Source organism: Meleagris gallopavo, chromosome 24, assembly GCF_905368555.1.
Source record: "Meleagris gallopavo chromosome 24, MGAL_WU_HG_1.1, whole genome shotgun sequence".
NCBI classification, from domain to species: domain Eukaryota; kingdom Metazoa; phylum Chordata; class Aves; order Galliformes; family Phasianidae; genus Meleagris; species Meleagris gallopavo.
This window is the reverse complement of record NC_139427.1, coordinates 2,191,630-2,213,891: the sequence shown is the minus strand read 5'-3', so window position 1 is coordinate 2,213,891 and position 22,262 is coordinate 2,191,630. Positions and strand designations below refer to the sequence as shown.

The following is a 22,262-nucleotide window of genomic DNA, read 5'->3' as shown; positions in this document are numbered from 1 at the left end:
GCTAAAAACCAAAACCTACGAATATCAATCCCTATGCACAGGGAGGTCTTCCTGCTCAGGAAGGGTGCAGATGAGCAAACTTCGGTGCAGAGATCCTGCAGCAGCTTTGTGTACCACGCCGTGGTTTTCATTGCAGGAGCTGAACTTCTTTCTACTACAGCTATATAAATGTATGACCCAACAAATATGCAAGATCCTGCTGCTGAAGAATCAAAGGTGGCAGCTTCAGAAAGCGTGTTTGCATGCACCCAGACACACATTCTCTCCTACACCTTTGCTTTTCACAGTTTGTGACAACAGAGATTATTCCTTGTTGGAAGAATGTGGCATTGTTGACATTAAAAAAAGAAAGCAGCAGGAGCAGCAAACAGGCCTTTGCTTTGCTTGAACAGCACAGGCTTTCTTGATCAGCTGTCTGAGGTGCCTCATCTGTACAAAGCACTTAAACCTGTCTAACATCAAAAAGGTAAGACGAGTCACTTTGATGCTCCAGAGCACATGCCTAACATGATTAGTGCAGAATCTTCTGGTGATAATAGAATTATGCAAAAGAGGCCTTGACCCATTAATGCTTTTACCTTCCTTAGGATTTCTCTCCCCTTTCTTCTACGAGAAGCAGAACTGCTTGCTCAGAGATAGCAACTAAACAAAACGGTGGGATAAGCAAAGTGAAAGAGGTCTCTCCATCACCTTGTCATCTCTCCCTGCTCCACCTTAGCCCAGCACGACACGCTCCAGCAGTCGTGGGTTAAACCACCAGAAATCTGACGTACAGGAAAAGCTCTGTAACTGCATATGGCCATATTCCCCCTGCTCTGACAGCTTTACACCACTCGTAGCTCTGAGTAACACAGCAGCATTACCAATGTTTGGTGCCCTAAAGTTGGACCCAGCAGGTCCTGAATTTCTGTTGCAACATTTGCGAATGATTTCCAGGGAAAGCACATGAATTCAGATAGAAGAGTTTGCTGGCAACGCAGTCTGAGTTTCTCACCCACTTGGGAAAGTTCTGAGTAAACCAGTTCTTTTTTTTTTTTTTTTTTCCTTCTTCTGGTAGTTTTCTTAGTAAAAATGCATTAACATTACACAAGAGCTGCTTAAAACCAGTACAGAGGTCCAGGCATGCATGTGTAGGCATTTAAAGACAACAGAGCAATAGGGAAAGGTGTTACCTCTGTGCTCAGTCTGAATTACGGCTGCAAATAAAGAAGGGTTCAGGTGATGACAACACAGAAAGCTTGCAGTGTCAGTATGAAATTTCCTTTGTAGTCAGATCTCAGCTGTTCCTGAAGCTCACAATGGGACCAGGGGCTGCAAAGCCTGCCCAGGTTCTTCCTTCCACCTTTTAACAGTCTTTGTCTCTTAAAATATTGCATGATAGGGAATGGATCGAGGATGCTGTTATCAAAACCTTGATCTGCCAGAGGGTGAACAGATCCCAGTGCACGAAATCTTATCTCAGTTTGTATGTACAGTGGGCGACTTTAGGCCAAAAAACCTCCTACCAAGAAATCAGCTGTCCTGGCTCAGTTTCAGGTCTGCACAGGGCTGGCAATGGGAAAGCATTTCCATGGTATTTTGTTTGTTCTAAGCGTGGTTCACTGATTCCTACTTACAATTCAAGATAGATTGCATGATTACTTTCTTCCAGGAAAGATGAGTCCAACACATTAAGTCTCAAACTGAATCCAAACCCCAGACTTCCCCAGGACTGGATTTATTTCCATCTGGAGTTTCGGTCCAAGCTTTTTTCCTTGTTTGTTACTCACACTGCTTGAGTGGAGTTCCTAAATGTCCCGTCCTAAACCAGCACCCATTTAAGCTCAGCTAAACAAATCACAAGAGACAGCCCCTCCCCTGAAGCTCTTAATTACCTAAATTAACAAGTATGTCATTATTTTCCCTGCATGCAGTGGGCAGCAATAGGATACAGGGAGTTAAATAACTCACCCAGGGTCATACAGCCCATTTGCAGATTGGTGTTTAACACTTAACTGCAGAGCTTTATTTTATTCCTCAAGGGGAAAAGCCCAAATCCAGACCCAACCATTCCCACGGGTGGGAAAACTTCTGGAGTATTTATTTGCAACAAAGGCTTATTTTCCCCTTTTTCCTGTTTAAAACAGAAAAAAAAAAAAAAAAAGACCAAGACCATACTCTTGAGCTTCGGGGATCTGTTAATTGGCTCCCTAGTAAAATTACAGAGACTCAGCTGCCTGATAATGATTGTAAATGACAGAGACTATCAGGTTTACCTTGTGATGTCCCTGGGGAGCTTGCAGTTAGTTTAGTCTGAACTCTGCATCAGCTGTTTGGGTTCCTTTCTTCTCAGCATGTGGTATCTGGACTCAAGCTGCAGTCTTTCAAACCTAATTAGTGTTAGGGGAAAGAGAGAGTGGAAAAGAAAAAAATAAAACCATTCTCCTGCTTCCCTCCGCTGAATATAACACAAGGGCAGGATCTGATTTATGGCATAAGTAAATGGGGGATTATTTGGGGTTGTTTGTTTTGTTTCTAAATGCCTATCAGTCCAACATGTTCAGTTCTGTATGCAAGAAAAGTGCACTTCAGAGTGCTGGAGTCTTTGAACTGAGTTGTTCAGCAGAGTCTCTAAACTTGGTGGAGGATCGTGTTTGAATACAGATGGATCTGTTCTACACTCAGCAGAAACTCAAGTTTTTGCCCTTTGCAGATACTTCACTTTCTGATAGGCACTGTTGTTAGAGCTTCACGACACTGTTTTCAGTGGTAATCTTATGTGATTGGCCAAATTTCAACTACCTGCTGCCCGCTAAGAAATAAGAACACCGACAATTGATTGTGGGACCTCAATTGCTTCTACAGCTCTTTATCTGAAGGCCACTTTGCAGTCTCTCAATTGCAGCATAGAGGTGTCTGTGGTATCTGTTTTCTTGCTTTGTAACCAGCTCTCTCCAATTCCTCTTACAGGTCTTCAGTTATTGCAATGTTGAACGGGACGATGGAGAAGAGCAGATCTGTGGGCAACATCTTCAAATCACTGGCAGGTCGAGCAATCACAAACCTGGAAAAGCATTGGTATGTGAGATTCAGACTGCTTGGTGAGGCTTTTGCACTGAGTCTGGGACAGGAAGAATGCTGCAGGGCTCTTTGTATGGATAATGACTGCATCTGCAGAGTTCTTTGGAATTCCGAGACAACACGCAGAGTTTTTTGTACCTCCCTTTGCACCTAGGAGTGGCCAACTTATTAAAAATGAAACTCATGAGTCTCTGAAACAGCTGGCAAAATGTGTGATACATTTTTTGATGGCTCAAAATCTCTAAATCAAAACAGAGTGTCTGTCTGAGATCTGGAGATCAAGCAATCACGGAAACCTTGAAATGGAAAGATTTGGAGCAGATGGGCTCAGAGGAGGCAGTTCTCTCTGCCCTCAGCAGTGTTATAACTTCATGCTCCAGCAGCTCTCTAATGAAGAAAAGATAAATCACACTTCAAATGAACTTCAGAGAACCTCATGAAAGCACAAATAAGCACTGCATCTCCAGAAATAATCGGAGCACCATGTTCAGATTACTCACCAGTTTGCCCCAGATGGCCTTAGGTGCCTTCAAGGATGTCTGAACTCGAGACAAAAGTAAGGAATTCGGATTGCCTTCCACAGATGCCTAACTTCAAAGTCATGACTGGCATCTTTTTGACTTACAGTACAACTTAAAATGAAGTGTACTTGCCTGTTCTTGTATGGATTGGGCTCCTCCATCAGCCGGTAGAGGCCAAAGCAGAGAATTCCAAATGCGTCTAAAGCTTTGCAGTAGATGTCTCCAAAGGAATCCTCCTGCAATGAAAGAAGGAAAACCACTCTTGCCTCAAAGGGACCAAACTGGACAACTCAGCCCAGCACTGAATCGGTCGCTGAGCCAACTGCTATCCCTGTTCACTACTTTTAGTCTCATCCTATTTGGTAAGAAAGACAGAGAACAAAATGATTGATCCCCCCAAAAGGTTAGAATCTAATATAAAGCCATCTGATGTCTTCAATCTCCTTAAAATTATGAGCTACACAACAATCTTCAGCTGTATGAAACAAAGCTTCAGGTAATGACAACCAGCCTCTCTTTTCTGAAAGCAGCGGGGATGAAAGCTTGATCCCTGCAGCCCAAATCCGTGCCATGACTCACCATGATCTCTGACAACCACCTCTCAGACAGTGGCAGGAGTGCCAGCTTGCACCTGACTCGGTAGGGATTTTGGACCATGTAGTCCAGACTTCTGCTCAGTTTGCTGTCCTCTTCTCCCAGCTGCTCCAATGCTGGGCTTGTCCTGCTTGTCACCAAAGCCTGCAGCAAAGCCAGGATGTGATGGTTGTAGTAGGTCTGCGAAGGAAGAAACAAGGAAAATGTAAAGACTAAAGGTATGCCTTGACTGCTGAAAGACAAACAGATTTTACCACTGAGAATGTGATCAGACACTGTAGAGAGTTTTTTTTGTACACTTGGCTTCGTCCTTAATTATGTTTAAAGTTTTCTGATGCACAGATTTGAAGACAAAAACACGAACCAGCATCTTTTTTTTTTTTTTTAATTATTTGATCTATAAGTGTTCCCTCTGCCTGCAGTGCATCAAATAACCCATTTCCCACCCTTTCACAAAAAAAATCTCATTTCCTACATAGAGCCACTTTGTGGAACCTGTCACCTGTGCTCACCTGAGCAAAGAAACTAAACAAGGTGAAGAGAAGGAACGCTGCTATTAAATCCAAGCTCAGCTCAAATCCTCTTAAGAACTTCTGACCATATTGTCGGGCAAAAAGGTATAATGCTGTTAGAGTAATTCCCAGCCTTTTAAAGTAAGGAGCTATAGTCCAGGGTTATCCAGGAGTGATACAGCTTCAGGGGAATCTGCACTTTACATATTTAACAGAAGCGTGCTGAGCTCTTTAACATATCATTGCTGTACTTTTTGACATCAAAAGGATTGCATTTCCATACTTGGATGAATTAATAGGATTTGCATGTCACCCTCATTCTGTACTTTCTTGGCTGAGTTACACGGCAGGGGTTTGAAAGGCAGGGAACAACGACGGAGGTGTGCGTACACACCGGGATGCAGCACACTGTGTTCACAATGGCTCTGGCTATAAAGCAGCAGCATTTCTGTGGTGTGCCCATCAGGAGTTCTTTCCCAGCTGTTGTCTGGGTACAATTTGAGATAAGGACACTTCCTAGGGATGGACCTGCACGCAAAGGCTGTGCCAGAATCCATCTCCCACCACCAACCAGCTGTGTAATCCCGTTCACTGTGTGCTGCCACCAAGCTTTTAGAACCAGTCCTGTACAGCTCAGGAACCCACAGCAACTGCTTAAGGACAGTGTATTTCTCTCCTTCTTCCCTGAATTTTTTCTCCTATGAGGAAAGGTTGAGGGAACTGGGCTTAGCTTGGAGAAGAGATAGTTACAGGGAGATCTCACTGTGGGCTTCCAATACTTGGAGGGAGAGCATAAACAGGAGGGGGAATGGCTGTTTACAAGGGTAGATAGTGATAGGACAAGGGGGAATGGTTTTAAACTGAGACAGGGGAGGTTTAGGTTGGATATGAGGAGGAAGTTTTCACCCAGAGGGTGGTGAGGCACTGGAACAGGTTGCCCAAGGAGGTTGTGGATGCCCCATCCCTGCAGGCATTCAATGCCGGGCTGGATGTGGCTCTGGGCAGCCTGGTCTGGTGGTTGGTGACCTGCCCATGGTAGAGGGGTTGAAACTAAATGATCATTGTGGTCCTTTTCAGTTCAGGCCACTCTATGATGATTCTATGGATTTACAGACTGACTGAATCTAACATAAGGTGCTCCAGTGCTCTAAAGCAGAGCCAAGTGCTGATCATTCTTGGACAGACTTGGAATCTATGCTGGAGTGAAATTTTATCCTTTAAGACAGGTCATGCTAAGTCTCAAGTTACTTTTTCACTTGACACAAGCAGCCATTAATTACTATCTGGCTGACTGACATATCAGAGAGTAGCAGCAATATAATACTTTCCCTAACACCTTCTGAGAAAACCATAACTGGACTTGACATGCTTATTTTGGACTGCTTATCCCTTTGATAGCTTTGTTTTGTATTTATTCAATTTCTGCAAAACTGCCACCCAAGCACTATCCTCTTGGACAAGAACTGAGAGCGATGCACGTAGAACTCAACTCCAGCACGGGGAAGAGAAAGAAAAGGGCTTTGGGGAAAAAAAGAGATGGCAATTTAGAAACATCAGCTTGTGAGCTGAACTTCAGTTTTGCTGCCAAAATCCTGGCTTAACTACACCTAAGTGTCACCACAAACTATAGCACTCAGCTTTGACAGCAATTTATAATGATCACACCATCAGGATGGAATCACCACAATCCTCCTGGTCTGGTTTTTTGTTTGTTTGTTTGTTTGTTTTTTGTGAGATGTACCCAATCCTCTTAATGCAAATGTCTCTAAAAGGACATTACCAGGAATTTAAGGAGAGTCAAAATGAATGCTTCCTTTAAAACCTGGTCTTGTGGATCTGCAATAGTTCAAATATTGGAACTTTTCAGAAAAGAGCCCCTGGGTTTAAAAAGTCCCATTGAGTTTGAAAAGATTTTCCATCCAAACTTAGAGTGAATTTCTGCCTGGATGACAGTCAGATGAGAAGAACTGCATTTTCTGTTCGTGCCCATGGTGCTATGATAAAGTGGTGGTAGTGAAAGCTGCCTGTTCCCTAGTTCACCAATGTGCCAGACCTGTAGGACTCCACTCTATGTGACCCAGGTATTCAGAATCCCCATAATCTTCTCAGCAATGAGCATCACTGCTGGAGTCTCCACCACAAGGCCAGCTGGTGCTGAATGCAATTCCAGCATCAGTGACTGCACTTCCCTTGAGGGGACTGATAGTAGGTTCATGTTATCAATCAAAATGTAAATAAATCAGGCAAGAGGAGAGAGAAAGTTATGAAAAGCTATTAAAGCACTCTGAAAGTTCCTTCAAATACTAGCATGAGTATATAAAAACCAGGGAGAGCAGCTGCTGCTCACAGCATCACTCAGGTGTGTTTCCTGGAGCCCAAAGTTGCCTTTCATTCTATGGGACCTGCTACCCCATGACAGAGCAGTCCATTGGCAGGAGGTTGGAGCTAGCTGCTCTGTAAAGGTCCCTCCCAAGTCAAACCATTCCAGGATTCCATGATTAGCAAATTGCTTAAACAGGAATAGACATGTTTAATTCTGAGGGCACGGAGTCTCGTGCCTTTCTGACACGTGTGGCCTTGACCATTGTTAAGGGTAGATTAAGTGGGTTTACCCTGGCTGATAATCACTTTGTTAACACTCCAATGCCACTAAACGTGACAGGAGGAGATACATCTACTTACCATAGACAAAAGAGAATTCAAGAAGCTATCTGAGAAAATAGCTCCTGCAGGGGCAGCGGCGGGGGAAGGCAGATCTTCCTCTGGGATGTCAGAACTGCTGCTGGGAGACTGATTAATGAAGTGGGCATTTGGTGAAAACTCTGTTGGATAAGCAAAGAAGAAACAGGAAACATCTTAGCAATGCAGGGAAGCCATCTAGGATCAGAAAAGAAAGCTAATATATGGAGCTTGCCATTCTGGGGCCAGCACTAGGAACACCGTGCTGCATTAGGAAGGAGGAACAAAATAGTCAGTGCTGCTGACTGATAGTGCAATGGGACACAAAAGACACGGAAGCCTCAAATTGATTTCCCAAGCAAGTGCTTAAAGGTAGGAGGCCAAAATTAATTCACCTGTTTTGAAAAAGAAGGAATAATCTGATTTCTTCCACTCGTTTTCCTGACCTAACAGGAATGGAATGACTCTATTGGCTTAAAATGGGGTTAGAGTTCCTTACACAGCTGTCCTTCTGTTACAAGGCTGACAAAGTGAGGATCCCTATTCTTGCTGTCTGAGGTAGTCCTGCAGAATTCCCCCCCACTCAGAAAGTGATTCCTCTTCAGCTCGCCTTCTATTCTCAGAGAACTGTTTAAGTGTGCCCTGGCAAAAGTGCTCCTGGACGTGCTGGGTTTGTCCTGGCACTTCAGCACAGCCACTGAGCTCTGATGAATGACAGCAGCACAGTTAGAGAGAGACAGGAAGGCTGAAAAGAATTGAGATCAAGAACCCACGTCTTCCCATTAAAAAATAGAGAGAGCAAGGAACTCCGTGCGAGTAATGATTGATTTCTATTATGTCCCCTTGGGCCAGAATGCATTTGAGTGTATCATTTTTAAAGATGACTAAAGCTAGCCAGAATCACCACGCTATTAATGCCTCCTGTTGTCTTGCAGTGTCGGTGCCATCCTTCAGCCGTGTGCTCTCAATACAGATATTTCACCCACCCTGGCTTTTAGGAGCTGGCACTGCTCTGGAATTAATCAGTGTGGCTCCCCAAGCCAGCCTGCAGCACCCAGAGAGCACAGTCCTGCAGTCACAATAGAGCTTCTGCTCTATTTTCCACACTGTCCCTTCTCCTTCACACACTTACAAGATCCCTGTTTGCTTGCAGCTGGCTGCTGTTTATCCTGTGTATCTCCAGCCCTTTATGGTGTGGGTTTTTAAGGTGTGCTGTTCAGGTAAGTGCCTGCTTACAGTAGCCCTGTGAGCCCAGGGATTAAATCCAGTTCAGAAGATGTTCAACATATTGAAATGTGCTCAATGTGAGGGATCTGGACCAGCAGACACCTCCACGTGCAGCTGCCATTTAATTGGCTTTGCTTTTGTGCCCCCAGGTTTTAAATTGGAGCATCACAGAACTGTAGGGGTCGGAAGGGACCTCTGCAGGTACCACAGTCCAACCCCACTAAAGCAAATTCCTCACAGCAGTTTGTAGAGGAAAGCATCCAGGTGGGATGAGCATCTCCAGAGAAGGAGACTCCAGCACCTCTCTGGGCAGCCTATTCCAGGGCTGTGGCACCTGGAAGGTAAAGAATCTGGGGGGTTATTTTCCTTCTTAGTCCATCCTTGTAACTCTGAACGTGTTTCCATGCTGTTGAAGACCACAAGTGGGGCAGCCCTCCATCTGCTGAGAGACCAGGCTCGACTCATTATTGTGTCAAAGAGCTGACATGACTAAAATCCAAGTTCTGTCAACAGTTCACAGATGTTTTCCCCTCCATGACACACCACATCCTGGAGGGAAATCACACTGGAGCAATGGCTGTCTGCAGACATTAGTGTGACTGCACAGTACGTTCTCCCTGGGCCTCAGGAGCCAGCTCAAAACATTTCTGAGGCTTATGGACACAACAGAAATAAAAGCACAGCACTAGAGAGCATCCAAATATCACTCCAGGGAATCCAACAGTTCTGAAAGACTCTGAAGAAAGCTTTATCTTATCAGTTTCTGCTAGAGAGTTTCAGTCTAAGGACCGAGCAGCCCACTGCAGTGCTTTGCTGCTTTGTGGTGGCAGGAGTGCATTTGTCCCATAGCCACCCTGCAGACGTGCAGTGCCCACATACAAGCATTACTCCAAAGAAGGAAGAAAGAGAACCCAAACCTGAGCACATGGCTGAGAATCCAGCTATGACACCTCTGCTGATGCGATGTTCTTGTGTCAGCATTCTGAATGGAGCAAAACATCCACGTCATTGGGGACCACCAGCCTGGCATCACCACTCTGGTGTGACACTGACTTCTGCATTACTAATCAATTAATTAGTGCTCGTGTTCCTGATTAACGAATCTAGTTTGTAACCATCAGGAGACAAAGGCAAAGATAAAAAACAGCCAAGAGCAGCGATGGAAGAGCTCCATGGCTGCTCCAGTGATAAACACAGGTTAGAGAGGCCAACGGAGGAAGCCTGCAACAGCCACCACCAGGATCCAGAGAAGAGGAGGGAACCACTGCTGTGTTTCAGAAAGGGGAGGGTTGAAATGTAGAATTCAGGCCTTGGTTTGCCTCATTTTGTTGGGAGATGAAAACTGGACAGGAGATCTTTCTTTAAATCACCGCGGAGAGGGAAGGATGGCCAAAGGACAAGTCAGATTCCCTCTGAGCACAACTGCTTTTGGTGGTGTCTCTTTCTTTGCTGAAAATAAAGGGAAAGCAGGAAAACACGCTTCTGATTGATTTATCATAGTGAAGTCTGTACCCAAAGGTGGGATGAATGTGGGCCACGTGACGAGAACACAGATCTCCTGAGATCCAGTCTAGCAGAACAGAACAAGGACATTATCTTCATCCTAAATGGATGCTTCGGTGTTTTGCTTCACACTGAGACCTTTGTAGCACTTTGTTTTATTTATTCTCCCGATAAACCATCCTGACTCCTTCAAAGGCAGTGAATTAACATCTAAGTCAAACCTTTTAATGTTCCTTGGACATGTAGTGCGTGCCGTTTTCTGCCTCTGAATTCTAAAAAGGCCCGGGCTAAATAAATAATGCAGCACGCATATTGCTGCTGTGAAATTCTTTCCTAAAGAATAACTTACTCAGCTCTGTAGTGATGGGGATCCTTTTATAACGTGGCTCTGATTGATTCCCCAATGCTCTTGCTCTGAAAACAGCATCTGTAGAAACAGTCAATAACAACATGAGGAGAGAGGGAAGTCAGAAAGGGGGAGGGGATAAAAATGAAACCAAGACACAATAGTTCAGACTGACAAATGTAGGAAATCTTTTGCCTATGCCTAAAAATAATGTCATTGTCATGCAAAAAAACCCAAAGCATTTCCTATATTTAGAAAGTTTCTTGACTTGGCTTGCTTTTCCAAGGCTTACTTTATTCATTCAGGGCTTCAAAGGATGAGAAAAATAAAAGCTCTCCTGGGAGCTGCTTATTGACATCGTTACTGAAATATAATTACCCTCTGTGGTGCAGCAGTGATGGTTCCAGTGCTGTTTGGCCCCAAGTACCCAATAAGTTACGCATAGAGGGAGGGGGTTTTGTTTTATCCTTCCTCTTCAAGGGTGCTGCGCGTAACTGGATGAGACAGACGAAGGCCAAAGGCATAGGCCATGAGTTTTGAAGACCTGACAGTCAAGAAAAATTAAAATCCAGAAGTTCCTATATGCACATGTCCTTATTGCTCCCAAGTCTTCCGGACAACTGACTTGTAGAAGCAACCCCAACACAGAATCTTCTTTTTTTCTTGATTATATACTATCTTGTCTCCCTTTCTGTTATACCTGAGCTTTTCCTTTGCTGCCCAGCACAGCATTGGGGTAACTGAGGGTCAGGAACACCACATGCAGCACACGGTATTATCACAGCCAAAAGGATGAAATCTGAACTTCATTTTGCAAGAAATGAAACTCGTTGAGATTCAGGTAATTTGTAATGACTCCTTCTCCCCTCCGAGGAGCAAGTGAATATTGGAGATCAACCGTTGTTCCAATCATCCATCCCTGAGGTTAGGAGATGGACCCACAAACACCTTGCAAGAGATGGCAGGAGTCACCACACCTCGAAGCAGCAGAACAAGCCCTCCCCAAGCACAGCAAAGCTGAAATCACACAACTGAATGCCTGAAGTGAATCATTGCCTGCACTGCACCTCTCCATGCACTGCACCGTTTGATTTGAATATGTCTGATCATTGCCTGGATACCTTTTCCTTATGTCAATATTTTTCCTATGGAACAGTACACAGCGCTCCACCTGAAATCCTACAGACTGGCAGGGTGCTATTACAAAAGATTACTTAATTGCAGATTACTTCTGTACGTTTGAATTTCAGTAGCTTATTAAGTTGTCAGATTTAATTACCATTACATGTTTAGATTATGCCACAGATTATTTAGTTCCGTACCTAGGTTTGCCAACCTGTTTGCGTGGTGACATGACAGGGTGATAATTACAGCATTACTGGAAAACCTAAAATTTTCCATGGGAAAGACTAGAAGTCCTTGGCATCAGCACGACCTCGGTAAACGCTCGTTCTTGTGAGCGTAAGTAATGTTTACCACAGTGTGGGTCTGGTTCTCTAAGAGCTGCCTAATTTTCCACCCCATGGGACAAGTAATGCACAGAATGGGCCTGGGTTGGTTGAGTTTGAAGTGCTCACCCTGAAATCTAAAACCACAGGAAATGCAATGGATTTGTGTTTTGTTACAGTGTCCAAAGTGAGACTGTGTTTGCTGCGACGTTTACCAAAGCACCTGAGCTCTGAAATGCAGATTTCACTGCTACAGGTTGCTGCCTTTAACTACTGCAGGAGGTGAACTGACACCAAGTTCAGATCAGCACAGGCACTGCCTGGCTCTGTTACTCCTACTTACTCTTCTCACTGCTTCCAAGCTAACTTGACAGTTACCCAGCCTGGCAAATTTCCTTGCTGTTCTCTATCTGTCGGCTCTTTCCTATCTGCAGTTGTCTTCTGTGCTCTTTGCACAAAATAGGAACTCTGCAAGGCAGCTTGGGAAGGCTTTGATGAACAGATGCTCACATCTCTATTTTCCATGTACGCATTGTAGTTCAGAGCTCTGCACACAATGTACTGTGATTTTGAATCATTAGGCAAAAAAAAAATAATAATAAAAAAAAATGCTGGAGGGTGGTAGAACTGTGGCTGATAGGATGAAGTGCCCTTTCTGCTTCGAGTCTCCCTCTTTTCCATATATAGGTATAAAGATGCAGTAGGTACAATATCTATATCTGTCATTATAGAGATATATAAATTATATGTATTTAAGAACACATTTACTTTCTCTCTGTATACAATCAATAATGAGTTCCATATATCTTTATATATACGTAGCAATAAATACATTAGTTAAAAGTAATTAACAATTACCCCTTACTCAAATATCCCTTCTAAATCATTATTCTCCTGTTCTGACAGTACACGCTGTATGTTGATGTTATTTTGCCTAGTTTTTATTAAAACACCCTGTCTCTGCCTCTCTGTAATATTTTCTTTGGCACAGCCATTGCTTTAAAAGCCTAGAAAGATAATAAAGTATATGGGAAACACTTAAGAGAGCCATCCATTTCTCAGCCCGTCTTCAGTTAATTAATACTTCCATGTTCTCAAGAGGAGGACAAATCTTAGCTCTTTTGCCAAATTAAAGAAGGAAGAGACACAATAAATATTCTGCTGAGCTGAGGCTGTTTTTGCTTCCATTGCAGTTTTGTGCTGAGAACAGAGCCCACCTTCTCAAGCCCCAAGGGAAAGGTGTTGTTTTTCTCCTTTGGAAGGGTGGACAGGGACTCCACTCACAACTGCTTTTCCAAGTAATACAGCAGTTACCAGCTCTCGTTGCCATTTAGCCTCCCACAATTGTCTCTTTACTGGAAACCTTGAAGTTTCACTCAGAGCTTTTGGGAGGAACTGGCCTATTTCCAGGAGCAGTGCTGCTGTACCTCTCCTTTGCAAATCTGTAGCTGCAGAAATTGGACTAGGCTGTCCAGCCAGCCAAGCTGAAATGGATTTCTGGCCGTATTCATTGACATTAGTCAGGATAGATGGGCTGTGGCTCAGAGTGGTGACAACTGATGCTTTCACTCCTCCCTCCTTTCCCTCATCAGCTCACAGGCCAAGGGAAGCACGCTTACCCACTGAGGATGAACTGAGCTTAACCTCCATGGATCGGACATTGAGAGTGGCTAGGATGCTTTCCGTGTCAACCAGGGAAGGATTGTTTGAGATAGGAGTGCTTGAAGACAGAATGACACAAGCAGCACAATCCTGGACATTAACTGCCTTCAGATCCGCACAGGAGAGAGCACTACCCTGATCAAACCAAACAGGGATAAGGAGAAATCTGAGAAAGCTGAACGTTAAGGACCATTGAAAGTGAAAGGTGAACAAATGTACTTATTTCAAACCCAGCTGGCACAATGGCATTTTGGAAGCATCTTCAAATACAAGCAGCTTCGGTCAGAGAAGAAAATTCATGGTTCTAAATTTGCAATTCATTGGACAATTCCCCATTTCCAATCACAATTATCTTCTCAGGGGTAACCACAGTGCCAAACCACAGCCATCTGCCTCTGGCATCATGGACAAGCGTGATAAAATAGGAGGCATTTCTTTTGGATCAGCCCTCATATTGACAAACACTTTTAAAACATCTTTTAGTTTAGTTAGAAGTGCACAGGAGAGTTACAGAAAAGGGAGGGGGGAGGGAGAAACAGCATACAAAAAATTATTACCGAGAATAACCACAGCTTTGGAAAATGCTGAATAAATTTCCATTCTCTTTGCAGGTACTCCAATGGCCCAAGGAGAACAATGTCTTTCAGCTCATGGTAAAGGAAATTTGTTGCTCGTAAGGGCATCACAAAGTCCTGCAGCCCAATCAGTGGTGAGTTTGCATCACCAAAGACGCAGACCAAGATGTGATCCTGCAGGTACAGCACTGCTTGGTTCTTGCAGCTCTGAATTGGAAACAGAATTCTGATAGAGCAGCTGATAGGATTATCAGATTTAAAATACATCTTTGCCTTGTAACATCCACAGGTGGAATGAGAATATGTACCAAACAAAGTGTTTGTCCTTAAGTATTTGGATTCCAAGGGTATCCTATAAAAACTGGTTGATATAAGGCATCAAAATCACGTAACACAGCAACAGTAGTTGATATCAATTCCAGGTGCTTACTAACTGCTTTGTCCTGGTGTTTTTCCCTGCCTATCTGTTTACATTTCTCAAATTAACTAATTAATGCAGTACTGGGGAGGAGGTATTGCTTGGTATGTATGGCTGCTGTCTCGTGGTTGGTAGGTGGGATGGATCCCCAAAGCCAGGTCTGTCACAGGCACAGCACTGCCAGCCACATCCACCAACCAGGAACTGCAGGATCCATTCCCACAATGTTCATTCCTATGGCAGTTTTATTCCAAAGACAAACAAGGACCTTTGTCAGGGAGAAGTTTCCTGATGAGAGATTAGAATCATAACCAAATTAAATGATTGTCTCTAACTAATTAGATTAGTTTAAATTGAATAATGAAACCTTTAGCTGTATTTAATGTAACATGCCTGAAGACCAACGATTAGTCTACTGAATGAAGCTGAACAATTAAAAACACAATCTATTTTATGGCTTATTTTATAGGAACAATTGGAAAAACTATTACTGCTGAACTCTGCAGAGGAAATACACAATTGCAAGAATCAACAGGAGCAGTCAGATTAGTGAATGAGCAGCAGGGTGAGGTGAGGCATTCTGAAGACACTATGGGAGGACGTAGGCCTTCCTACCAAGCTGGGGTCAGGAAGGTGACCATAAAATTCCATCGGTTCTTAAGTACCTATGCAGAATTAGTGTGAAGATTCAAATTCACTAAAAACATTGAAGTGATTTAAGAATGTACGCTTTAAGTAAAAGTCAAAGAAAACTGTATTTTTATGTGTTTAGATGCCCTGTGTTCTGCATGGACATTCTATAGGAACTTCTGTAAGGTATATGATCTAATTTTCCATGAACTGCATGAAGTGCAATAGCTATTACACAATTATTTTCTTTGTGGACATTCTTAAACCTCATAAAGAGCCTTTTGCACAGCTACATTGAACCAGTACAATACAAAAGTGGCACATGGCAGTTGTAAGCCTTTTCCTCGTGTAAGTCTGCCTGTAAGATCTTTTCAAAACATTACCCTTCAATTCTCAGAGCTGAGCTCCCAGTCCTATTGGGATATTTGCCCATTTGTAATGACTAATCCTATTTTGGTGGTTGCTGGGCAATAGGGTCCTTTTATTTGCTTGGAAGGAAGCTGCAGCATTTCAAGCAGCATGAATTCCAGCCTGCTACAAGTCTCCCAGCTGGCAGAACAGCTTGAACATTCTGTATTTTTGATGAAATCTTTGATCACCTCATTGCAAGATTTGGTTGCCTACTCTCAGCTCTCTGGCAGCTCTGAGCACAACCTGCCATTTCTAGATAGGATTTGTTCTTTTATGGATTAGACACATGAAATAAATAAGCCAAACAACATTAAAGGTATCCAGATCAATAGGGCAAGGGACACAAACGTGCAACGGTTAAAAAACAAAACAGGTATCAATTGGAAGGTATCCTTTGCACATCTGCTGAAATGCTCTCCTGAGATTGGATGCCTACCCTGCTTTAGATGAACACGGGAAGCATTACCGATCCCTTGTTACCTTGGAGATCCTTCTCTGTTCCCAGGTTACCACTTAAATTAAAGCAAATATGTCCATGGAATGAGATTCAGCTCCCATCAGTCTCTGGTCAGGACACTTTAACTGCAACTCGCTTCTCAACAGGGGGTTGTGGACTCAGCATCTCTCCTTCAGAGCAGGGTCAGCTCAAGGAATGCATTTAAACAACTGTAAACTACAAAGTGCTGTGCTCTCTGCCCAGGTGAGCACTTTGGAGCCCAAGTTTATTCCTTGGAGGATAAGGAGGAATGTGTGAAATACCAAAGACCACTACTGGACACCTACCAGAAGAGCTTCTTGCAGAGGAACAGCATCACACTGGTGGAACCTTCCTGTTAGATACAAGGAAAATTTGTGGCTCTCCTCCTCCTGAGCATGCAGGGCTCTGAAACAGAGAGAGCAGCTTCTGAGCTACAGAACAACCTCCAAGCTGAGATCACATCTCCAGCTGCTGCTGAGATGCCCTCCTCATTGATATTGCAGTGTTTAGATCCCTTAATGGAAAGGAAAAGGGAGGATGTGTGATTCACAGGGGCTACATGGTGGAGGAATTCCTTTACCAGTGTCAGTTCAGTGGGTCAAACGAGGTGAAAAATACACTGTGACAAGTTTTTAATGCGATCATTGAAGTAGTTGTGATGTTTACAGCTGTTTGAGCTTGGTTCCTAAAAATATTTTAAATAATGAGTTCTTCAGTGGAGACATTCATTGAAACATAAACGGGATCTCAGGAGCAATAAGCAAGCAGGAATTTTTCCCCTCTTCTTCAGCAACTTCAAATAAGGCCCATAATGCAGAATATTCTTCTGCTGATGGAAAAGACCTGTTTGCTCAGCTCTCTCTCTCCAGCTTCACTGTAGGTAGAAGGAGCCCTGAGCAGTTGTCTTAGGAACAAAGCTTATTTAATCACTCTGGAACTGAAATAGCAACAATAAAAGAAACTTGCCATCTAGGATTACAACATACACTGAACACAACAGCCTTAGTGGAGCTGTATGACCAGGCAGGTGTTTGGTCCTGACGTTTTTCTTGTCCAATTCATCCTTATCTTGTCAATGCAGTATTGAGATTAACAGAGAGGAGGGGGGCTTTGCTAGAGGAAGGTGCCGTTCACTGCAAGGCTTGCAAGGCAGATCGAGCTGTGCTCTGAACCAACCAACTTACACAGGAATCAGCTTAAAATTTCTTTCCAAAGCAGCAGGAACCTGAGATTTTACCCATTTTTGCCCATGGCATTGTGGGGTTTGCAGGCTGTACCAAACTCCGTGATGCCACGGCTGCACAATTAACCAGTGCTCAGGATAAGCAGTTAAAGTCAGTTATTTCAGCACAGCCATTGACTTTTCTATTCCACATCAGACTGAAAGATGAAGCTGGAGCTTCCTGGTGGTTTCTGCCTATTCCCCAGACCTTGAACTAAGGGACATCCATTCACCACACGTCTCCTCTTCAGATAATTCATCTTTAGGCCACTGATTAAATGGCATTTTGGCAAGCTGGAGACTCTTCTCACAAGCTCTCTTTACTTGATTCACATTCACCAATCAATCAGTGTATATATCTCTATCATAATAAAGACATCATCTATACACACAACTTGTCAGAAATGACAACTTCTCCTTTTAATATTATAGGAAATATATACGCTTGGGAAGAAACACCTCATGGATCCCCAAGGCAGGGGAAAGAGGAGAAGATGGCTGGAGACCTGCTTTATCATAGCAGCACCCCCCTTTGCAAGGCCAAGCACACTCTCATTTAACAAACCATTCTTTAGTTTGGGGTTTCTCCTGTCACAGACTCTGCAGATTACATGATCCTTACAGAAATCTGATTTTCCTGAGACACTCATACATCATTCTGCATTGGACTCTGAGGAGCTTGAGGATGAGGGCACAAGAACTGATATGGTGTGGTACTCCACAGAGACAGAAATAGTCTCTGGCTGAGCTACATGAGTTTCTTACTGCAGCTATTAGGTTATCTGGGTCACAAATTGAGTGTGTTGAGTGCACAGTTATCCATGCTTGCTCTCCATGAGTCTAGAAAGCAAAGAATGGCATTCAGAGGATGCTGTGCCTTGCCACGTCAGTGCTCATGCTCCCAGATCTGCACGTATGTTAGCCTCCTTTAGGGAGGAGCAGAGTTTCACACACATACAATGGAAATTGCCATTGCCTGTGGGGCTGCTGCAAAGCCCCTTTCTCACTCCCAGACCTGCACTATGAGAACACAGTGCTTATCTGGGCTCAGCTTATTCATCACCATGGATTATATCACTCGGATCGCAACGCATCAAAGTGTTCTCCCTACCTCACAAGGAACTGTGAGGCTTAATTAATTAATAACGCAGAAGTATTATGCGTCACTGCAAAGCGTTGTAATTTAGAGCATTCCATCCAATAATTAAAAAATATCAGGCAACAAGTAAAACCGATCTTAAAAATGAGTAGTTAATTTTTTTTAATTACAGCCACTGAACCAAATCCGCCCCTGAGCAGCGCACATGTAATCCCAGTGAAGTCAGCACGGTTGTACAGAACTCACTGCAGTACAATAGGCAGTAGTTATCATTTATGCCATAGCAGCTCTTAGAGGTTCCCCCCTTAGGTTTAGGGCTGTAGACATGAATGACAAAGGCAAACTCAAGCTGAGCTGAGAAAACAGCTTAGAGCAACGCTGGCACTTAGAACAGACACGGAAAAGCTGAGTCCCAATCTAACTGGCACTGCCCTACACTGCATTCTCACATGGAGCCAGGATCCTCAGACAGCTCTGAGTGATGGAGCCTCAAAAATAAACGAGGAGCTGGCAGTGCAAGAGGAACTCAGAATGCCCTGAATGGTTACAGACCAGTGGGGCTGCTTCACTCCAGAAGATGCTTTCTGCTTTTGCTGTCCAGCCTCCTCTTCCACACCCAACTTCCAACCCACCTACCCCCTGGCCAACACTCCACTATAAAAGGATCCATTGTTCAGCCATCGATGTAAGCCAGGTGTCATAACTCCAGCTCTTTTTAAATATAGCACAGTTATTGTAGGGGAGCTGGTTACAGCTTCTGCAAGCAGACCTCACGTGTCAGAGCTCTGAGCCATCGTTTCTGACAGAAAACAACAGCCCATTATTCATAGCATCCCTGATGAAATCTCTACTGAGGTTCCCCCCGAGGTTGCACAGCCTTTCATCAGCTCCAGCACATGCATGTCTTGTTCCTTCACTGCTCCTCAGGCTGGGCACGAGCTGGGTTTTAAAACCAAAGCCTGATTCTGCTACCCACACACAGAACAGCAGCCTACTTCGATTCCAGAAAGGCTGAGCAGAGAGTAGGACAGCAGGCAGCTCGAGGAAGGCAGGCAAAAATTCGGCTCCTAATTATCAGATTAAAGCCTTAAAGCAGTTGTCACGTATGAAGGGACAAAGTGGAATTTGGCAAACGGGAAGGGAAAAAAATATATATCTTCTCCTAATGATAACTAATCTCTGAAGACAACCTTGTCATTTTTTGAGAGCATCTCAACAGTTCCCTCTTTTTATTATTATTATTATTTTTTTGGTCACCGCTTATCAAAATTTGCATGGCTAGTTAGTGGGTTAATTTAATTATGAGCAGCGTTTATGAACAGCCTGATGGGGGATCTGCAGAGGGCAATAGAATCTGTTCTTGAATTATGAAATTGCACACACTACACATCTGGAAGCCGTCATGGGACAGATCGCTGCCTTGTAAATGCGTGTTGAGTGTTACAATATTTTACTAAGCACTCCCAATCTGTCAAGGTTTACAGGAGAGTGGAGACTGAGAACATTTGGGATCATTTGTGGCTTAGAGCCATTAACTACTTCCACCCACTTATTGTGACATTATTAAGAGCAAAATAATCTCAAGAGCAGAACTTGGCGTGGTTGAGATCTTAGATAATAGGAGTTTTATTCACTAAGGGTCAAAAGCAGAGAGCCAGGACCTATTGGAACACGGGGCCATGCAGGACAGCACGCCAGGGCTGAGCTGGGAAATGTGTGCTGCTCCTCAGAGGGCTGACCCAGAGCTGTCAGCATTGGCACTGCAGGTCTGTGTAAGAGGAACTGCTCAGGAAATAACAAAGGAGAAATGCTACCACTGCAACGTGATGCTGACCATTGCTTACTGTTGCCTTCCTCGGTGCTAAGAAGGGTGCAGTGCATCACACATGAAGAGCTTGCACCTCAGACAGCCACGGACATGCTAGTAAATCTATCCATCAGAACAGAAAACATGAGCTGTACTTCCAAAACTCAAACTCCCTGATTAAAAACCAGTACCATCACCACTGCATGACATCTTGCTTACAAATTACTGCCAAGGACAAGCAACCCCTGTTGAGCAGAATGGCCGGTTAGCAACCACGACCATATCACACAGAAGTCTATTTCTGGATTTAATCCCATGAAATGCAATCCTCTGCTGAGAAAATCAGGACTTGGCCTGTGAAAGAAACTTTGCACCAAGTTTCCTCACCTGCTGGAGCCACAGCTCGACAAGATTTGGAAGACTTTACCTCCAAGGAGCTTTTGGCTCCTTATTAAGCTATTGCATACCTGCTTAATTCAAATCCCCATCCAATCATTAAATATGGCTTTTTTTTTCCTTATGGGTCATTATGACGTGATTTATGGCATCGGTGTAATTGTCAGAATTACTGTGGGTAATTAAAATACAAAATGCATGCTGCCAGAGGCTTCAGTCACTCTCAGCACCTCATTAAAAATCAGGAGCTGACCAAATTATAAATAGACTGGTCTGCACAAGTTCACAGGGAAAGCTAATTATGAAACTTCTCCTTATGCACTCAGAGCACAGGCTATCAGTCATGCAAATTCTTTAAGTGATTATGCTATTGTATAACGTGGAATCAGATCAGTGCATACAGGTGGGTGCAACTCCTGTTACCATATGCAGCACAACTGTACTCTGCACGGTGAATGTGAGCCCCTAAAATTCTTCTGTAAGCCCGATGATAGATGTGGGATAAGAGCCTAGGGAAGAGTGAAAAGATGTGATTTCATGTGAAATATGGAAGAAACTGAAGAATGCGTGGAGAAGTGGAAGTTGCAAAGATTGTGGTCTATCATGGTAAGGCTGAGAGAAACAATAAGGAATGTGAACAGAGAGGAAGAGAGCTTCTGTCTGCACAGAGCGAGTCTGGGCACATGCTGCACACCGCAGAAGTAGCTTTGCTCCATCAGACCTCTGCTAAAATATCTGATCCATCACGCTGATCCTTGAGCTGTGAGTTTCAGCAAAAAAGAGAAAGATGTTATTGTTCCATGAGCAAGATGCAGCCAGACTGCACCGCCAGAGCCATCTCCATTTATTTGGGTGCCTGAAGATTCACACAGACTGAAAAGAGTCTCGTTCCAGAAATCATGCTGATTTATATTGTGTACCTGTGTGAGATTTGAGGGCTGGAGATTAAAGAGAGAAAGCTTGGGGGAAAGCATGCATGGATGATGTCCCTACCTGAATTTCCCAACCCAGAGACACCTCATTCACTGCAGGTGCATTTATCAGTTCATCACATCTATCGCTTCATCCAATCTGGCCTCCTGACTCCAACAAGGACTCCCCAAAAACACGCAGCAAACGCACGAGCTTTGCACAACAGAAAGCAGAATACAAAATCTCCTCCTCTCCCTGGAGGAGCTCCCACTTTGACCTTCCAGAGCCCGAAGTATCTTTCCCTGTTCATCCCAAACTGCAGAAATGGCACCACCGGCACCGTTCAGGAGGGATTCTTTGTAACATTCCACCCCTGAAGCCTTTCAGATGCATCCACATCTCTCACATTCCTATGAACCCTCTGAGATTTGGCCATCACCAAAACACCTCCTCTACGTCTTCCCCATCCTAGCACTAAAAGTCAATCCAAAGGAATGTGAAACCTCATCTAACGTGAGGTTTCTTTGCTATCCCAACTGACTGCAACATTTTCCACGAGCCCCCCACCCCGCTGTGTAAATACCAGGTAGTGAGCAAAAGCACAATGTGCCTGCTGACAAAGGGATCTCGCTCACTGTAACAACACTTCCTCCACCTCTATCGAGCTCCTTTTTCTTGAGAACACAGTTTTACACTTGTCCTTCATACAAATAACCCGAGGGTGGGAATTATTCAGAAGGCTCGTGTTTGACACCCCATCTG

The 22,262-nt window shown here is 43.9% G+C and overlaps 1 protein-coding gene across 1 annotated transcript in view; it reads right to left on the bottom strand.

The window, feature by feature from the left end:
* Positions 1-600: 600 nt before the first annotated feature.
* KCNU1 (potassium calcium-activated channel subfamily U member 1) overlaps positions 601-22,262 on the bottom strand; it is a 43,053-nt gene continuing 21,391 nt past the window's right edge. Inside the window, exons 20-27 of the mRNA XM_085242927.1 lie at positions 16,370-16,469; positions 14,110-14,334; positions 13,510-13,687; positions 10,446-10,523; positions 7,370-7,509; positions 4,161-4,355; positions 3,714-3,817; positions 601-3,043 (exon numbers count right to left, since the gene is read on the bottom strand). Of these exons, the coding sequence (XP_085099053.1) occupies positions 2,944-3,043; positions 3,714-3,817; positions 4,161-4,355; positions 7,370-7,509; positions 10,446-10,523; positions 13,510-13,687; positions 14,110-14,334; positions 16,370-16,469 (1,120 nt within the window). The 3' untranslated portion in view covers positions 601-2,943. The remainder of the gene's footprint in view (positions 3,044-3,713; positions 3,818-4,160; positions 4,356-7,369; positions 7,510-10,445; positions 10,524-13,509; positions 13,688-14,109; positions 14,335-16,369; positions 16,470-22,262) is intronic.